The sequence below is a fragment of the Calonectris borealis genome, chromosome W (genome assembly GCF_964195595.1).
Source record: "Calonectris borealis chromosome W, bCalBor7.hap1.2, whole genome shotgun sequence".
NCBI classification, from domain to species: domain Eukaryota; kingdom Metazoa; phylum Chordata; class Aves; order Procellariiformes; family Procellariidae; genus Calonectris; species Calonectris borealis.
In genome coordinates this window covers 29,542,113-29,560,771 of record NC_134351.1, presented here as the reverse complement: position 1 = coordinate 29,560,771, position 18,659 = coordinate 29,542,113, and the positions used below count along the sequence as shown (strand labels likewise).

The 18,659-nt window shown below is 42.4% G+C and overlaps 1 protein-coding gene across 1 annotated transcript in view; it reads left to right on the top strand.

Moving 5' to 3' along the window:
- The window catches only part of LOC142075098 (proprotein convertase subtilisin/kexin type 5-like), a 307,009-nt gene extending 288,877 nt beyond the window's left edge, over positions 1-18,132 (top strand). The window contains exons 15-21 of the mRNA XM_075136116.1: positions 1,667-1,769; positions 2,304-2,497; positions 4,607-4,691; positions 13,263-13,360; positions 13,906-14,035; positions 15,085-15,200; positions 18,017-18,132. Of these exons, the coding sequence (XP_074992217.1) occupies positions 1,667-1,769; positions 2,304-2,497; positions 4,607-4,691; positions 13,263-13,360; positions 13,906-14,035; positions 15,085-15,200; positions 18,017-18,132 (842 nt within the window). The remainder of the gene's footprint in view (positions 1-1,666; positions 1,770-2,303; positions 2,498-4,606; positions 4,692-13,262; positions 13,361-13,905; positions 14,036-15,084; positions 15,201-18,016) is intronic.
- Positions 18,133-18,659: the final 527 nt, after the last annotated feature.

Below are 18,659 nucleotides of genomic sequence, written 5' to 3'. Positions count from 1 at the left end.
AAATAACTAATATTAGTCAAACAGAAACAATATCCATAATCAATATAATGAACCTTTCATGGATTTTCTCTGACTAGAAGAACAAAGTTATATTTATATTTCATTTAATTAGTTAGAATTGCAGTGGCACAACTGATAATAATTATGCAGGATTTATAGTAATTATATATAGAAAAATTAATATTCTGAGGCTAAAACATGGTGCTGACAGAACGTCTACTAAAAAAAAAGTTACATCAGGTTTTTCTCATAGGGGGATGGGAGTAGTGGGAGTTGAGTGAAATTGTTTCTTAAATTACAATCAGAATTATTTGTTTCATTATTTAAAGTTTTATATATATATATATTACCCTTATGAGTTTGTAAGCATAGAGTTATAGAATTTTACAGTACAGTTAACATACTATGAAGAATGCACTGGTTTTTGTATATGTATATATAAATATATATGAAAATATATATACATGCACACAAACACATGTATATATGAATAACTTTATCTTATACATCTCTGCTGTTTTCCATAGAAAGCTTTTAGAAGGAAAAGAAAGTGTTTGGAAGGAAGAGAGCTATTCAGGCATGGACTGGATAGATGTCTGGTGTCCATTTCAGTCATCATCACCATACTGTAGAAGGGGAAGATGGAGGAGAAAATAGGTTAACAGAAATTACAGAGTTGGGAGAGAGATTCAGAGCCTTGGCCACTTATTGCAGGGAAAGTGAAGAGCAGGGTTTGAGGTTTAATGTAAAAGACTGGATCCCAGCTCTAGGGAACTATGTGAATCACCTAAAGACAGTTACCTCAGCTTGCATATGTGCTATAATATCAACAACGTGTAACTTGTACCTCTGATGTAAAGGTTGCTAACTTCTTATGCTTTTGTTGTATGAAATAAGCTCACTTTACTTCAAGTTTGCCTGATGTTAAGAGGAATCTTGAGGGGGCTGGCAAACTCAAAGCATTTCATTCACCTGAGAGCAATGATCCTAAAATAGTTATGAGTTTACCCGCATGCCCTGTTCCCCATATGTAAAGGCAGGAGTCAACAGTCCTCTCCTCCCTTAGCTGAAAGGACCTATTTGAAAACTGTAAACATGAGGTTCAGGTGAGATGGAAGATTAGTTAGCTAAGGCATGTAGCAGCACAGAGGGAAGGTAGTCTGGACCCTGGGGGCTGGTTCACTTTGGTTATGGTAGCTGCCTAGACCAATTGTCACCCACTCAGTAACCAGAGTAGCTGCTAATCGTTTGTCATTTATGTTGACCTGCTTGTGAAGATGATGTTGCTAATAATTTCTTATTATGAATTCCAGAAGCCTTTGAACATCTCTGAATAAAAATCAAAATTATTTGTTACTCATTAGGAAAGCATATGTTTGGATCCAGAAATAGTTTCTGATAGATTCTATAGTGGATGCCATGCTTGCTAAAATATTATAAATCACTGTGGGTAGTTACTGAGGCCCAGATCTGCAAAAGTCTTCAGATACTAAAATCCTTGTCTTTTCAGTGGAGCCAAATTACTATTTGGACTTCAGATTACATAGGGAAACAGAATAATTGCATTCTGCGTTAAAATACTGTGTTTTAAAGGGTACTAAGTACTGAATGAGAAGTGTTCGTTCCCCCCACCCCCCCACCCCCCGGATTTTTGGTTTTATTATAGGTCCCTGCAATGCAGAATGCAGTAAAGTAGGGTGTGATGGGCCAGGACCAGATCATTGTACTGACTGTCTGCACTACTACTACAAATCTAAGAACAACACACGGTAGGACCAAGAGAAAAATCTTTACTTCGTAGATTCCTTGGTGTATATCATAAATTCCTTTCCTCTTCTCTTTGCTGCAGCCATGGATAATTTATTTTCCTCTGAATTTGACAGTTTTTCTTAGGAGTTGGAAAAAAATAGCTAATCAGCTTTCAAACACCCTTCCCTGATTATTTCCTCATCTCTTGATTATTTTTCATAAGGTGGCTATATATATAACTGTGATAGCTACTACAGCTTCTGTGATTGAGTTTGTACAAGATAGGAAGAGATGTAGATGGTTAAAAATGATACCATATGACTGTCTGACAAGGCATTTGCCAGTGAGATAGCATATGCTGTAGGAAAACAAAACAGCCTATAAGAGAAGAGGCAGATTGATGCAATGCTTGGGAGGATTACATTCTAGTATACATGTGATCATTAGAAAAGCAGGAATGCTGAGAAATACTTCTGCGTTGCAGTCATGGTCCAGGAATTTGGTGGCAGGCTATTTCATTAACAACTCTACCTTCTCTTCCCTGCTGTCTGCAGGATCTGTGTTTCGACCTGCCCACCTGGTCACTACAATGCAGACAAGAAACGCTGTAAAAAATGCTCACCCAATTGTGAGACCTGTGTTGGAAGCCATAGTGACCAGTGCATGACCTGTAAATCTGGCTACTACCTGAATGAAGCAACCAATAGCTGTATTACCAACTGCCCCGATGGGTTTTACCTGGATAAGAGTTAGTGTTTCTTATTGTTTCTTTATTGTGGGCTACAGAATTTGGTCTGGGAAGGTTGCTGGAATACTTACAAGCAAGGAAGGTGTATGTTGATGTATTTATCTCTTATCCTACTTCTCTTAATAAGTTGTTAGATGCCAAGTGTGATCAATAACCTCCTCAAAAAATAACCTGGGAATCTGCCTTGATTTTAAAAATCATGCTTTGTGGTAGGATATCTTTTCTGCTTGTGGCTGGGAGTAACAGTAGCAGAACAAGGGCAGTTCAAGAACAAGTCAGCTGTAGGACAGAATGGGTTATCACTACTCCAGAAAGGGATGGGCAGCACCCAAATTCTGAACATGAGGCATTCCCTATTCCCCCAAACTTAAATGCTGTGGCACCATCAAGACCTTGTGCACACAGAAGAGACTTCAGTTAGCTTTAGACACATGCTTAAAAGATAAATATGTGCTTGAGAGCTTTGTTCAACTGGATACCTAACTTTTTGCTTTCCGTATCATGAAACTGTGTGTTCATTTTCAAGGATTAGCAAGAGCAGGTACTAGGGTTTTTTTTCCACTTTCACTGTGGAAAACTACAGTGAAGGTAATTCCCTTCCACCCAATCAAGATGGATAGATGAAAATTTAGGATTAAATAGGAACGTCAAGTTTTTCTTCTCAGAGAGATACATGGCACTGCAACTGTATTGGGTGTATGTGGCAAGGTTTTGGTAGTGGGGAGGCTGCCAGAGTGGCTTCTGTGAGAAGAGGTAAGGGGCTGCCCTGTGCCAGACACAGCTGGTTTCAACTGGCTGGGCAATGACCCCACCGCAGGCCAAAGTTGAGCCAATCAGCAAAGTTTATGGCACCTCTGTGAAAACATATTTAAGAAAGGGTAGAAAATGCTGGATGGTAAGAAGAAGAGGGAACAAAGAGAGTGAGAAACAACAGAGGGAACACCAAGGTCAGAGAAAGAGGAGGAGGTGGTGCTCCATGGGAGAGCAGATATTTTGTACAGCCCATGGAGGACCGATGCCGGAGCAGATGGATATTCCTGAAGGAACAGCCACCCATGGAGAACCCACAGCAGAGCAGATTTTCCTGACTGGATTGCAGCCCATGGAGAACCCATGCCGGAGCAGAATATAAGTGTGGAAAAGAAGGAACATCAGAGAGACCGCTATGTACTGACCATAGTCTCCCCCCCACCCCCATGCTGCTCAGGGGAGTAGAGGAGTCAGGAGTGAAGTTGAGCCTGGGAAAAGGGGGAAGAAAGGTGTTGTTTTAATGTTTGTCTTTTTGTTTCCACTATCTGAATTAGTAATTAATTTTTAATTTTAATTGGCAATAGATTAAGTTAATTTTCCTCAAGTCAAGTCTGTTTTGCCTGCAATGGTAATTGGTAAGTGATCTCCCTGTCTTTATCTCAACCCATGAGCATTCTTGTTCTTGTTCTTCCTATTTTCTCCCCCTCTGTCCTGCTTGGGGGGTGTGTGGTGTGAGTGAGCAGCTGGGTGAGAGTTTGGCTGTTAACCAAGGCTAACCCACTACAGTATTTCAAAAGGTAGTCTGTCTGAAGACAGAAAGGGAGAGAGATCCCTTCAAGTAGGGAGGCTTTGAGATGAAAAGACAGGTCTTAAGTAATTTATGTCTTCATTTTGTTAACATCAGAAGTGTTCATGCAGGTGTGTCCTTGAACACCAAATCAGGTAAGACAGGACAGGTTGCTTGTATGGAAGGCATAAGAGGTAAATTGCAGGAGGGTCACTGGAACACATTTGCATTCATCACTGTATATCACCGTTAAATGAAAATACTGTATAATTCCATATTATAAATAGTTAATCTACATTAAATACAATTATGAAGGGTTTTTATCAACATCAAAGCATGATTCTTTTGTAAGGATACAACTATTACTTCAAATGTTTAGAAATAGTTTAAACCATTTGGTGCTTGATGAGAAAATCTAATGATAGCAGAATATAGCTATTTTAGCGTAGCTTGCTGCTTCCATTCCTGATGTCAAGCTAGAAAGCAATAAGTCATGTAGTAATTTACCTGTAATTTTATGAAATATAACTGACCAGGGTTTTCTGGGATGTTTTCTTTTTTTTCCTTTGTAGATAAGATTGTTTGCCGAAAATGCAGTGAAAACTGTAAGATATGTGCTGAATTCCAAATCTGCACAGAATGCACACATGGCCTAAGGTAAGGAAACGATGGATGTAACTAAACACAAATACCGGAAGAGGCTTACGAGCCACCGACCGCGTGTCACGAACGGGGGGGGGGGGCGAGTGCCCCCACACACCTGGTTTTTGTACTGAGCATGATGTCACATGGTATAGAATACCCCATTGGCCAGCTCGGTCCACCACCCCGGCTGTGCTCCCCCTCCCCGGTGCAAGCATCACCCAGCAACAGCCAAAGCATCAATGGGCCATCAACGCTCCTTTCACACTAAACCCAAAACACAGCACACCCCCCAAGCTACTGGGGAGAAAGTTAACCCTGTCCCAGCCAAAACCAGGACAATATCCACCCCTTATTCTATACCATCTACATCATGCCCAGGTCTCACATTTTCCCATACATTCCAATTAGCCACCACTACTTTTCCTGCCTTTTGATATATACACACACAGAGATATCATTCCCTTAGTCCATGGGCCATCCCTCTAAAATGTCCGTTGAGTTCATTTAGTCCATGACTTCGGGTTCCACCTGTCATAACAGTCTTGCAGGGCAGGAGAGATGGTGTGTGGTGTTGGGCTCTTGCATGCGGAGGCCAGTTCTGGGCGCTCGTCCGGTTCTATCATCGTTGCACCTTGCTCAGTTTCATCGGCGTTCATCCTAAATTAATCTGGGTGATTCTTACTGTAATACTGTTAATATGGCATATGGTAACCATAAAAGTGATGACATACAGTACTATGTAATAACTAACATCATACAATTCAGTTCATTGGCTATTTTCACCCAAAATCAAATCCCCTTGAGGTACAAACTGGACTTCCCATCCTTTCACATCACCCACCAAGTGCACCCAGGTCCCTGAGCAAAAGCAATCCCACGGATGGGTTTTCCCTTGCCAGAGGCAGGAGTAACCCAGACTGTCTTCCCCAGCATATTTCTCATATGCACGACAGGGACTTTATCCCCATCTACAGTACGTAAGGGTTTGGATTGGGCAGGGCCAGCTCGAGTGACAGATCCCCTAGTGTTGACTAACCGGGTGGCCTTTGCTAAATGTGTGTCCCAATGCTTGAATGTCCCACCACCCATTGCCCTCAGTGTTGTCTTTAACAGCCCGTTGTATCGTTCAATTTTTCCAGAGGCTGGTGCATGGTAGGGGATGTGATATACCCACTCAGTGCCATGCTCTTTGGCCCAGGTGTCTATGAGGGTGTTTCGGAAATGAGTCCCGTTGTCTGACTCAATTCTTTCTGGGGTGCCATGTCGCCACAGGACTTGCTTTTCAAGGCCCAGGATGGTGTTCCGGGCGGTGGCATGGGGCACGGGATATGTTTCCAGCCATCCTGTGGTTACTTCCACCATGGTGAGCACATAGCGCTTGCCGTGGCGGGTTTGTGGGAGTGTGATATAATCAATCTGCCAGGCCTCCCCATATTTATACTTCAACCATCGTCCTCCATACCAAAGAGGCTTTACTCGCTTGGCTTGCTTGATTGCAGCGCAAGTTTCACATTCATGGATAACCTGTGCAATAGCGTCCATGGTCAAGTCCACCCCTTGGTCATGAGCCCATCTACATGTTGCATGTGTCATGGGCCCACCGAGCTATAAATAATTCACCCTTATGTTGCCAGTCCAGATCCACCTGAGCCACTTGAATCTTAGCAGCCTGGTCCACCTGCTGGTTGTTTTGATGTTCTTCAGTGGCTCGACAACTGGGTACGTGAGCATCTACGTGACGTACTTTTACAACCAGGTTCTCTACCCAGGCAGCAATATCTTGCCACAATGTGGCAGCCTAGATGGGTTTACCTCTGTGCTGCCAGTTGTTCTGCTTCCATTGCTGCAACCACTCCCACAGGGCATTTGCCACCATCCATGAGTCAGTATAAAGATAAAGTACTGGCCATTTTTCTCTTTCAGCAATATCCAAGGCCAGCTGGATGGCTTTCACCTCTGCAGACTGGCTCGATTCACCTTCTCCTTCAGCAGTTTCTGCGACTTGTCTTATAGGACGCCATACAGCAGCCTTCCACCTCCGATGCTTTCCCACAAGATGACAGGACCCATCAGTGAACAGGGCATATTGCTTCTCATTTTCTGGTAGTTTATTATACAGTGGGGCCTCTTCAGCACGCGTCACCTCCTCCTCTGGGGATATTCCAAAACCTTTGCCTTCTGGCCAGTTCGTGATCACTTCCAAGATTCCTGGGCGACTGGGGTTTCCTATTTGGGCCCCTTGTGTGATCAGTGCGACCCACTTACTCCACGTAGCATCGGTTGCATGATGTGTAGAGGGGACCCTCCCTTTGAACATCCAGCCCAGCACCAGCAGTCGGGGTGCCAGGAGGAGCTGTGCTTCAGTACCAACCACTTCCGAAGCAGCTCGAATCCCTTCATATGCTGCCAATATCTCTTTCTCAGTTGGAGTATAGCGGGCCTCGCATCCTCTGTATCCCTGACTCCAGAACCCTAAGGGTCGACCTCAAGCATCCCCTGGTGCTTTCTGCCAGAGGCTCCAGGTAGGGCCATTCTCCCCGGCTGCGGTGTAGAGTACATTCTTTACATCTTGTCCTGCCAGGACTGGCCCAAGGGCTACTGCCTGAACTATCTCCCATTTAATTTATTCAAAGGCTTGTTTTTGCTCAGGGCCCCATGTGAAATCATTCTTCTAACTAGTCACGTGATAGAGAGGGCTTACGATCAGGCTGTAATTTGGGATATGCATTCTCCAAAAGCCCACAATGCCTGAGAAAGCTTGTGTTTCCTTTTTGCTAGTTGGTGGGGACATGGCTGTTATTTTATTAATCACATCCATTGGGAAATGTCGACCTCCATCTTGCCATTTTCTTCCTAAAAACTGGATCTCCTGTGCAGGTCCCTTGACCTTACTTTGTTTTATTGCAAAGCCGGCCTTCAGAAGGATTTGGACTATTCTCTCCCCTTTCTCAAAAACTTCCTCTGCTGTGTTGCCCCACACGATGATGTCATCAATGTATTGCAGGTGTTCTGGAGCCTCACCCTGTTCCAGTGCGGTGTGGATCAGTCCATGGCAAATGGTAGGGCTGTGTTTCCACCCCTGGGGCAGTCGGTTCCAGGTGTACTGGACGCCCCTCCAAGTGAAAGCAAACTGTGGCCTGCACTCTGCTGCCAAAGGGATTGAGAAGAACGCATTAGCGATATCATTTGTGGCGTACCACTTGGCTGCCTTTGACTCCAGTTCGTATTGGAGTTCTAGCATGTCCGGCACGGCAGCACTCAGTGGTGGCGTGACTTCATTCAGGTCACGGTAGTCTACTGTTAGTCTCCACTCTCCATTAGACTTTCGCACTGGCCATATGGGACTGTTAAAGGGTGAGCGAGTCTTACTGATCACTCCTTGGCTCTCCAGTCGATGAATCAGCTCATGGATGGGAATCAGGGAATCTTGGTTGGTGCGGTGTTGCCGCCGGTGCACTGTTGTGGTGGCGATTGGTACCTGTTGTTCTTGGACCTTCAGCAACCCCACAACAGAAGGATCCTCCGAGAGACCAGGCAAGGTGGACAGCTGTTTAATTTCCTCCGTCTCCAGGGCAGCTATACCAAAAGCCCACCGGTACCCTTTTGGGTCCTTGAAATACCCTCTCCTGAGGTAGTCTATGCCAAGGATGCATGGAGCTTCTGGGCCAGTCACAATGGGGTGCTTCTGCCACTCATTCCCGGTCAGGCTCACTTCGGCCTCCAATACAGTTAACTCTTGGGATCCCCCTGTCACTCCAGAAATACAAATGGTTTCTGCCCCTTTATAGCCTGATGGCATCAGGGTACACTGCGCACCGGTGTCTATGAGAGCCTTATACTCCTGTGGGTCTGATGTGCCAGGCCATCGAATCCACACAGTCCAGTAAACCCGGTTGTCCCTTTCCTCCACCTGGCTGGAGGCAGGGCCCCTCTAGTCCTGGTCATCATATTCGCTATCCACTTCTTGTAAGTATGAGTCAGAAGTCCCTTTGTTAAGGTCGGAAGTGGAATCAGCCCTTCTACTCTGCCTGGGGAACTCACTGGAGACTGGAGCAGCAGTTTTCCTGGAAGAACCCCCTTTTGTGGTTGTTTTCCCTTGCAACTCATGTACCCGTGCCTGTAGGACTGAGGTAGGTTTTCCATCCCACTTCCTCATGTCCTCTCCGTGGTCACGCAGGTAAAACCACAGGGTGCCCTGGGGTGTGTACCCACGATGTCTCCTCTCTTGAGCAGAGGGACGCTTGCTCCTAATGGCTGAGACACTGGCCCATGCAGGTGGGGAGCAGGACATATCGTCTTTGAGTTGCTGGACCTCTTGAGACAGTTTCTCCACAGCAGAGACACAGGCCCGTAGGGCGGAAGAGAGACTTTCTTCATATTGCCGGAGTTGGCCAGCCAGTTCATCCACTGTTTGTTCCTCTCCATCTCTCCAGGTCATTATTGCCAATGAGTTTGCATGTGACGCTGGTGCGCTCCGTACTAACTTCCGCCATATGGGTCACGTGCATTTGACTTCATCTGGGTCTCTGGATAACTGCTCGTTGTTCAGGTCATCATAAATCACCTCCAGCATGGCCAATTCCCTCAGATACTGGATACCTCTCTCCATGGTGGTCCACTTGCCTGGGTGGCATATAACATCTTCCTTGAAGGGATACCTTTCCTTCACACCTGACAGGAGTCGCCTCCAGAGGCTGAGGACTTGTGCCCCTTGTCCAATTGCTTTGTCAATGCCCCCTTCCCTAGAAAGGGATCCCAGCTGCTTGGCTTCCCTACCCTCTACTTCCAGGCTACTGGCCCCGTTATCCCAGCATCGGAGCAGCCAGGTGACAATGTGCTCGCCTGGACGACGGCTGAAGTCTTTTCGCATATCTCGCAGCTCACCCAGAGATAGGGATCGGGTGGTCACCATCTCATTTACGGGTTCTGCCTCCTCCTCCTCCTGTTCTCGTGATGGCCCTGGTTCATCTTCATCCCTTACTAAACGAGCTGATTTTCTTGTGCATTTTCTTTTTTGTATAGGGGCGACTGATACCGTCATGGGTTGGTTCTCTGTCGCAGGGGGTGGAGTAGCTGCCGTGCCTGCCCTGGGGGGTGAGGGAGCCGCTGTGCTTGCCCTGGGGGGTGAGGGAGCCACAGGGCCTGTTGCTTTGTCATCAGATGCAGAGACGTTTCCTTCCCCTTGGGGGTTCTGAGTGGTGTTAAACAGGGCTCGGTAGGCGTGGGCCAGGCCCCCAGCACATTGTAGTGATTTGCATCTCCCTAGGATGGCCAGGGTGACAGCATAGTTCTTCCAAATATTCTACTAATTTTTCAGGATTCTGCACTTGCTCAGGGGTAAAGTTCCAGAACACTGGGGGTGCCCACCGTCCTAGGCATTTGCCCATGCTATCCCACTCACCCTGCCACTCATAACTATCTAGCTTTGGGGCAGATCTCTGGATGACATTCTTGAATTGCTTACTAACCTTGGATAAAACCAAAACAATATTCCCAAGGAGTACCAATAGATGTATCTTAACTACCCAGGGATGTTCAAGGTACTGGCAAGTTATTTTAACAAAGGAAATGACATCATAGAGAAAGGTAGTGAGGGTGCCATTCTGTATTTCCTCCATAAATAATCTCTCGGAGGAAGAGGTAATATTGCTAATGGTTTCCATGAGGTGGTACCCGAAATACAGTAATGGCTTCATTACAAATCCCAAATACCAAATAACCCCCAATGCCAGCGTTTTAGTAACAAATCTCCCAGGCAAAACATCATTAATCACTGCAGAGCACAGCAGACTACAAAACCCAACACCAATCTTTAACAGGTACAGCAAGAACAGGAGCATGGCGCATAATAAATTAATATGTTAATAGATATAAATTCCTTAATATGTTCTAATTAATCTGTCGTTATCTCAGCCCTTCACTGCCCCACGTTGGGTGCCAAAAAGGACTGTCGTGGTTTAACCCCAGCCAGCAAAAATAAACCCCATGCAGCCGCTCGATCACCCCCCAGCTCCGGTGGGATGGGGGAGAGAATTGGGAGGGCACAAGTAGGAAAAGCTCCCGGGTTGAGATAAAAACAGTTTAATAATTGAAATAAAACTAAGTAGAACAGTAATAACAACAAGAACAACAACAATAACAGAATACACAAAGCGGGCAATGCGCAATGCAACTGCTCACCGACCCGCCGACCGCGTGTCACAAACGGGGGGCGAGCCCCCTCACACACCTGGTTTTTATACTGAGCATGATGTCACATGGTATAGAATACCCCATTGGCCAGCTCGGTCCACCACCCCGGCTGTGCTCCCCCCTCCCGGTGCAAGCACCACCCAGCAACAGCCAAAGCATCAATGGTCCATCAACGCTCCTTTCACACCAAACCCAAAACATAGCACACCCCCAAGCTACTGGGAAGAAAGTTAACTCTGTCCCAGCTGGAACCAGGACAATGAATGAATTATCTTTTGTTCCAAGCAGCAAAGGTCAAAAATCTTATAAAATTCATAAAGGACTGTATTCTGGCTTTATGCCACTAAAAATATGAAATTAGTATTCAGTATCTGTAGGGGTTCTTTCAGAATACAGATATTCTATGAATGTTTTAACATTGAGCTTTTACCCTCTGTCAAAGTGGATTTTCATCGTTCAGTTAGTAAAAGCTTAATGTTGTTTCCACAACATTGATAGCTAGATTCCTTTAAATTTTGTAAAGGAATTTTCATTTCTGTGTATTTACGTTGCATTTAGATTTTTTTTTAAGTGCCTGCACAATTTTTATTACAAATATATCTATTTTTTAAAAGTGACCCTTTAAAGAGGAAGTATGATCTAATGGGAAGGAAAGCATGGAATCAAATCAGAACATCAGTCTATTTACACTTCCTGTGAAATAGGAGTATCTACTTCCCTCTTAAAATGGAATTAAATTTGCAATCCATATTAAGATTTTGGAGAACTTTAACAGACTCAGCATGGTGTTCTGTGTATCTGAGAAATCAGATTAGTAAAGTAGCAATTTAGAAGTTCCTACAATAGGCAAAATATATCAGAAGACACAAGATTACAACTTTGCAACTTTATAGGACATGGCCTCTCAAAAAAAAAAAAAAGCTATGCCCACATTTTCTTTATTTCTCAGGAAATGAGATTATGTACTTCCCTGTCAATTAACACAAACATTAGCTTGTAGCAACACTGAAGAAAGGAGACAAGCCTATTCTGCATGAGAAGAGAAAGAGAAACTGAAGGAAAAAAAAACACCTGAGAAGAACCCAAATTTCATGTTTTCTTGGGCAATATTAGCAAGCTGAGACTGTTTTTGGTCATTTTTATGAAGAATACTGTGTGGGTGTGACAAATAAATGGAGCCTTGCAGGACATTCATTTCATATTCCCCAGTTGTTCAACACTTGCTGCACTTTCTTGGCAGAGTTATCTATGGGCAGGGCACTGGATGGGACTTGGGAGACCTGGATTTGAGTTCTGATCCTGTTATTAGCCCATTAACTAAACTTGGGCAAATTGTTAGGTTTTTTTCCATCTGTAAAAAGCATGCTAATTCTACCTGCCTTGTAAAGTACTTTGAGATGTGTGGGTGAGGAAAAATAATAATCAAGCAGGTTTTGCTGCATTTGTTGAATTACTAATTTAAACTATTTTTCTTTCCAAACTGGGATCATATGCACTTCTGAAAATTTCCAGTGGTGCTGAGCACACACAACTTTTATTGGATCCAGTCTGTAAGAGAAGATTAACATCCGCTTTTGGTGGTACTCCCTAGAGCTACAGGGCATTTTGAGAGATATGGCTAAATTGGATGAAAGCTGAGATTCCACAGAAGATGGCAAACATGTCAGAGAAGTCCTAGCTTAAGAAACACCCCCTGCTCTAAGCACCTTATAACATGAAAGCTACTTAGAGAGAAGCATGGAAATGTGACTCTTTATGCTATCCTTTTTTCTGTTACTCACTATTTTGTACTATCACTCAGAAGTGCCTGCAGGCAGAATACTTCTAGCTGTAATCTTGACAAATCTCCCAACCTATGCAGAACTGGTATTCAGTTAAGACATTTGAAAGAAAGCTGCTATTGCAGAAAGAGGTGGTTACCTTCATTGTGAATCTATTCTTAGCCTGTGCTGTAGCATGGTATCAGGAGATGCTGTTGGTCTTTCAAGAGAAGCAAGCATGAGATCTTGTTAACAAGTCCTTTAGCATTTTTTTTTTTAATGCAGTGGTTCTACCCCTGTGCCAAATTCCTCATGGGCAATTGTGTTTTACATGCCTGATTTTTTCAGTATTCTTTGGCATTGTTTATTTTTTTCTGTCCTCTACTACTTGGTGGTATTTACTATGACTTTGTAAACAACTGTTGTATTTCACCATAGGCAAAACTGCACTTGAAGTGATTACCGTCTCTAAATTTATAAAATACGACCAATGAAAGAAGCTGGTGAACCCTAATATTTGAGTTCTTCTTTTAATAAAAGAGAACTACTGATTTGTGAATGAGCTTCTTGTCTTCTGTTGCTGTTATCTGCTCAGAGCTCAAGCACTGTGCTTTTTTCCTTTTTACAATAGTTTGCATGGCACCAAATGTGCTATCCACTGTGAAGAAGGAAAATATCATAATGGTAGGGAATGTGAACCATGTCACCATTCCTGTGCGACGTGTGCAGGTACCTCCCTGACATTTATTTGCATTTTTTTCTTTCCTCTATATTTTTACCTCTGATTTTATTTTACTATACATAGTTTCAGTACAGCATGATTCCTGACATGTAAAATCTTTATTCTCTTGGTAGTTCTTTAATATATTTTAAGTATGGCAGACTTTCAGCTAATATGAGAATCTACATTTTCTAGTTGAAAGTGCGCATACATTCATTTCTTTGCTTTTAATGGAGCTCATTCTAATTTCCAATCATGCCCTCCATTTTCTTTCTGGAAAAAAGGAATGATTGATAGATTTTGTGACAGCTTTAGAACTACCAATATCCTATTCTTTCAGAAAAAGATATACTGAAATTATGTAGTTTATTCTAACCGTGTATCTTTATTGCTTGATATTCCTGTTTGCAATATGTAGCGGCAGAAAGGAAGTAAGTTAAGTAGAACATGGCTTCTAAAATTATGATAAGGTTTTGTTACAGTTAGAGATGGTGTCTGTTAGACAATAGTAGGAACTAGCCAGTAATGCAGTGTATTTTCTCTCTGGTTTAAGGTGCTGGAGTAGATGCTTGTATAAACTGCACACAGGGTTATTTTATGGAAGATGGAAGATGTGTGCAATCCTGTAGTAGTGGTTATTACCTTGATCATTCTACTGAAAGTAGATACAAAACCTGCAAAAGGTATGATCAGTTCTTCAGTGGCTAATATACATCTCTAATATTTGGCAGCATATTAGTTATTATTGTGTACGAAAAGATAAATAATAGTTATGAGAACATAAAACTGCTGACATAAAAAATAGGGAAAATATATTGCATACTAAGCAAATGAAGGAAAAGGGTATTTATTTATTTACTTTATTTACTTTATTCATGCAGGTCTTTAAAAAGTGTTTTTTTTTTTCTTGTGCATACATGTGTGTCCTTCACTTTAAAAAGCTTGTAGTGAGAATCTGAGTAGATATGCATAGGAATGTAGAATTTACAGATCTAGCAGAGGAGCTGTGTTTCTCAATAACAAACCAAAAAAGTCAAACTCAGATTTTTTTAACTGCAAGTTAATTGCTATTCATAAGGACCATTTCAGCTGTTCAGCTGCACACACAAACATGACACAAATATAATATCAGGCTGGTGTCCAGAATAGCTCGTCTGACTCAGTGTACAAATGGGTGGATAAGTCTTGGACAAGGTTGTGCTAAACAAAGAAGGGACATTTTTTTTTCTATTTTGTTTTTCCTTAAACAAATACTACAGGTCCTTTGGAATCATTTATTATTGGCTTGCGTTGAGTTCAGGGCAGGAACGGAATCACAATTTGTTAGATTTTTCCACAAAAAAACCCAATCAATACACAAAATATGATGCAGCCAGAAGGGTGATGAAAGGACTGGGCAGCAGGCCAGTCCTTTCCATCCTGTGGCTTTGAGCTCATCCTTGCATGGATACACAATCCATTTAATATCTTTGTTGATTACTTCTGCATAATTCCAAAATGCTAGAGTAATGCATCTATTTAATAAAAAAAGTGTGAATAAAGAGTGGTTGGAAGAAAGAAGCAGGACTGGGTTGCAGGAGTAGGTGGTGGTGGTGGTTGTTGTTATGATTTATTATAGCAGCTGATACAGTTGGAAACAGCAAACAAGTCCTTTGCAGTAAACAAGAGGTATCTTGGGAACTCTTGCATTTGGTGAATGGCCATAAGGCCAACCTCTGCTGCTATCTTTCAGGTGTGATGCCAGCTGTTTGGATTGCAGCGGTCAAGGAGACAGAAACTGTACGAGCTGTCCAAGTGGCTTTAACCTAGACACTGGTGTCTGCGTAGTGGGAACAATCTGCAAGGATGGTGAGTGCAATTCTCTGAAAAGATCCATTTTATCACTTCCAGCTTCTTCTTTTATATGTATTGGGTTGGTTCAGTCTTTCTCTTGTTATATTCTTGTTCTGAGGTCAACATTATTTCTTAATGTTTTAAGGTTTATGAAAAGGAGAAAACTACATTAGTGTGTATTAATAGGATTAGTCACACTTTACCTGAATTTTCAAAAAATAATTCCCCCCTGCAACAACCTACTTTTCCTTCATTATCTGTTCTTTTGAAAGCAATGACTTTTAAAAAATTTTTATATGAAGACTCTAGTGTACTGTCAATAGAATCACATTTATCTATTTTGCCATTTTAAACTGTGAAAATGCTGATACTTAAAATAATTTTTACTTATCTGTACTATTGCTTGAATGATGTGAATGGGTAGCAAGAGGAAAAAAGGATTTTGAATAGGAAGCACTCGATTTGTGATAGAGACTTGAACTTTCTTCAAGTTCTCTGAAGCAACCAAGATATTCTTACTGGAAAGGATTGGCTTAATTATTCACTACTATTCATTCCTTTCAAACATCACAGTTACACAAACACTTAGATAATGTCATGCTTCCCTAAAAGTGTTGCTATGTGAATTACTTGTCAATGCAGTCCAACTAGTACAGTCCAACAGGAAAATCATACCAGAACAAAGCCTGGTGTTAAAAAGTGTGAAAAATATCCAATATCAAAAGTAGTAAAAGCTAACATTGACTCTTGGGTCCAGCTCACTCCATCTGGATTTAATAAGAGCTTTATTTAAAAAAAAAAAGAAAAAAAAAAAAAAGAGAGAGAGAGAGGCAGGGCTGAGTCTTGTTTCTGTGGACTTTTACAGCTCCTGATGGTTTTTAGGCCTTCAAACTTTGAAAAGTATCCTGTCCACTGTAAAGTTATATTACAGGTACAGAAGTAAACCAGTCATGAGACCTTTTCATATCAGGACATTAGAAAAAGTGTCACTGTAATCTAGAACTAGTCCAGAGAAGGTCAGATATAGATAGATAAATGAAACCCAAGTTTAATGTTATGAGCTTTTGGGCAACCATAGTCTCAGTAATATATTGCAGTTCAATACTGCAGTGCAAACATTTGACATATCAGTTTGGTATTTAATATGCTAGGATAAATCTGTCCTCATTTGTACATGTGTTATGGTTTAACCCTGGTAGGCAGCTAAGCACCACACAGCTGCTCACTCACTCCCCACAAATGGGATGGGGGAGAGAATCAGAAGGGTAAATGTGAGAAAACTCGTGGGTTGAGATAAAGACAGTTTAATAGGGAAAGCAAAGCTGCACACGCAAGCAAAGCAAGGAATTCATTCACTACTTCCCATCGGCAGGCAGGTGTTTAGCCATCTCCAAGAAAGCAGGGCTCCATCATGCGTAACGGTTACTTGGGAAGACAAACGCCAGCACTCTGAATGTCCCCCCCTTCCTTCTTCTTCCCCCAGCTTTATATGCTGAGTGTGACATCATATGGTATGGAATATCCCTTTGGTCATTTGGGATCAGCTGTCCCAGCTGTGTCCCCTCCCAACTTCTTGTGCACCCCCAGCGTACTTGCTGGCAGGGCAGAGTGAGAAACAGAGATGACCTTGACTCTGTGTAAGCACTGTTCAGCAATAGTTAAAACATCCCTATGTTATCACCGACACTGTTTTGGTTCACAAATCCAAAGCATAGCCCCATACTAGCTACTATGAAGAAAATTAACTCTATCCCAGCCAAAACCAGTACAACATACAATCTCAAGTGACTCCAGAGAGTTTGTAGAAAGAAATATCACTGAGGGTGGAAGTTGTTGCTTTCTTAGTCTATGTACAGCAGAAAGAGTTCAGGTGAAGGAAGTGTGTATGCCTGAAATTCCCACCTTTATCTTTGACATTTTATATAGTGCTTTTTTTTGCCACATGCAAACAAATGCTCTGCTCTTCCCCCAGTGTAAATACTGTTGATGAACATGAATTCAGATGTGAAGTGGCATTAGAGCAAAATGCACAGAAATACGATGTATTGATGTCCTACAAAACTTAGTCTTGAACAGAATTGAGGAGGTCCTGCGCACTGTTGCAGTATCCAAGTCAGAGAGGTTATACCAAAATTGTGCGACCTAGTATTATTTCTCAACTCATGGGCCTGTATGCTTGCTTTGGATACATGTGTAGTTGCCCAAGACCAAGAATGCTCCATCTCACTGCTGTTTCCCCCACTCTTCCCTGTGCAATTGCCATGGGAAGGGATCATTGGCATGTGGGCCGTAAGGCAATTGCAGTGCACCATACTGGATACTACCACATGCTCCCCACAGTCTAGGGTAGCCAAGGAAAATAAAGACGACTTTTTGTTCTGTAAGTTACCAGGTGTGGAGGGTCTCATTTTACTGCCTGACAATCAAGCACTGGTTACGTGCCTAACTCATTCTATAGGATTTGCATTTCTGTTGAGAATGTTTTATTCTTTTCCTGTGATTTGACTGTTTTATTCTTTTGTTTCATAAAAACTGAGGAAAAAAAAACCTCCTTTGCTGTAAATATCACTGTTTTCTAATTATTCTCTTTCTAATCTATTTTTCCTTTTCACAAATGGATGCCAATCATTTCCTGTCGGACCACACAATATTTCTTCCTGGAAAAAAAAAATGCTGTTGACTGAAATTACTTTTGATGGACCAAATTTCCTACTTCTGAATGGTCTCTTCAACCAAATCTGCCTGTCTGACCAATTAAACCTTCCTCCATTGTACACAACATGCTCTCCAAATCTTCAACTTCCCCTCCTCTTATCGCTGCCCTCTGGAAGCCACGGAAGAGTCCTGGGCCGAGGGAGGATTCTGTATGCTGGTGAAAAAGAACAATCTGTGCCAGCGGAAAGTGCTTCAGCAACTGTGTTGCAGAACATGTACACATAAGGGGTGAACTGACACCTCCCAGAGTCCTCCTGCTCCTGTAGACTTATAGATTAATCCATATTACTGAAAAAGGTTTTTTTAAAAAAAAAAAAAATGGAGGGGGGAAGCAAGCCACCTCTCTCTCTCCCTCCTCTTTGCCTGGGGAGATGGTGAACTGTTTGTTGGAACTTAAATGGAAAAACTACAACACACCTACCTTTAATAACTGGGTGTTTAAAGCTGAGCATCCAGGATCACAGAGTCAGTATTGTGCGACCAAAGCATTTGATGCCAAAATTACAGTTTAACTCATTATTTGATTTCCCATCAACTTTAGGATTATTCCTGTTCTTCTGAAGATCCTTTTTCTTACCTTTTTTTTTTTCTACTTGTTTCCCCTTCAAGATGTTTAAAGAGTGTTTCAAGAATGCAACACAAGTTTACATGAATTAAAACTAAACAACACAAAAATGTTTGCAGCAGTCTTTTTTGTGCTATATATAGAGATGGGGGGAACTTAAGGAAATGAGTCCCTGAAGGAATCAGAAACATTGT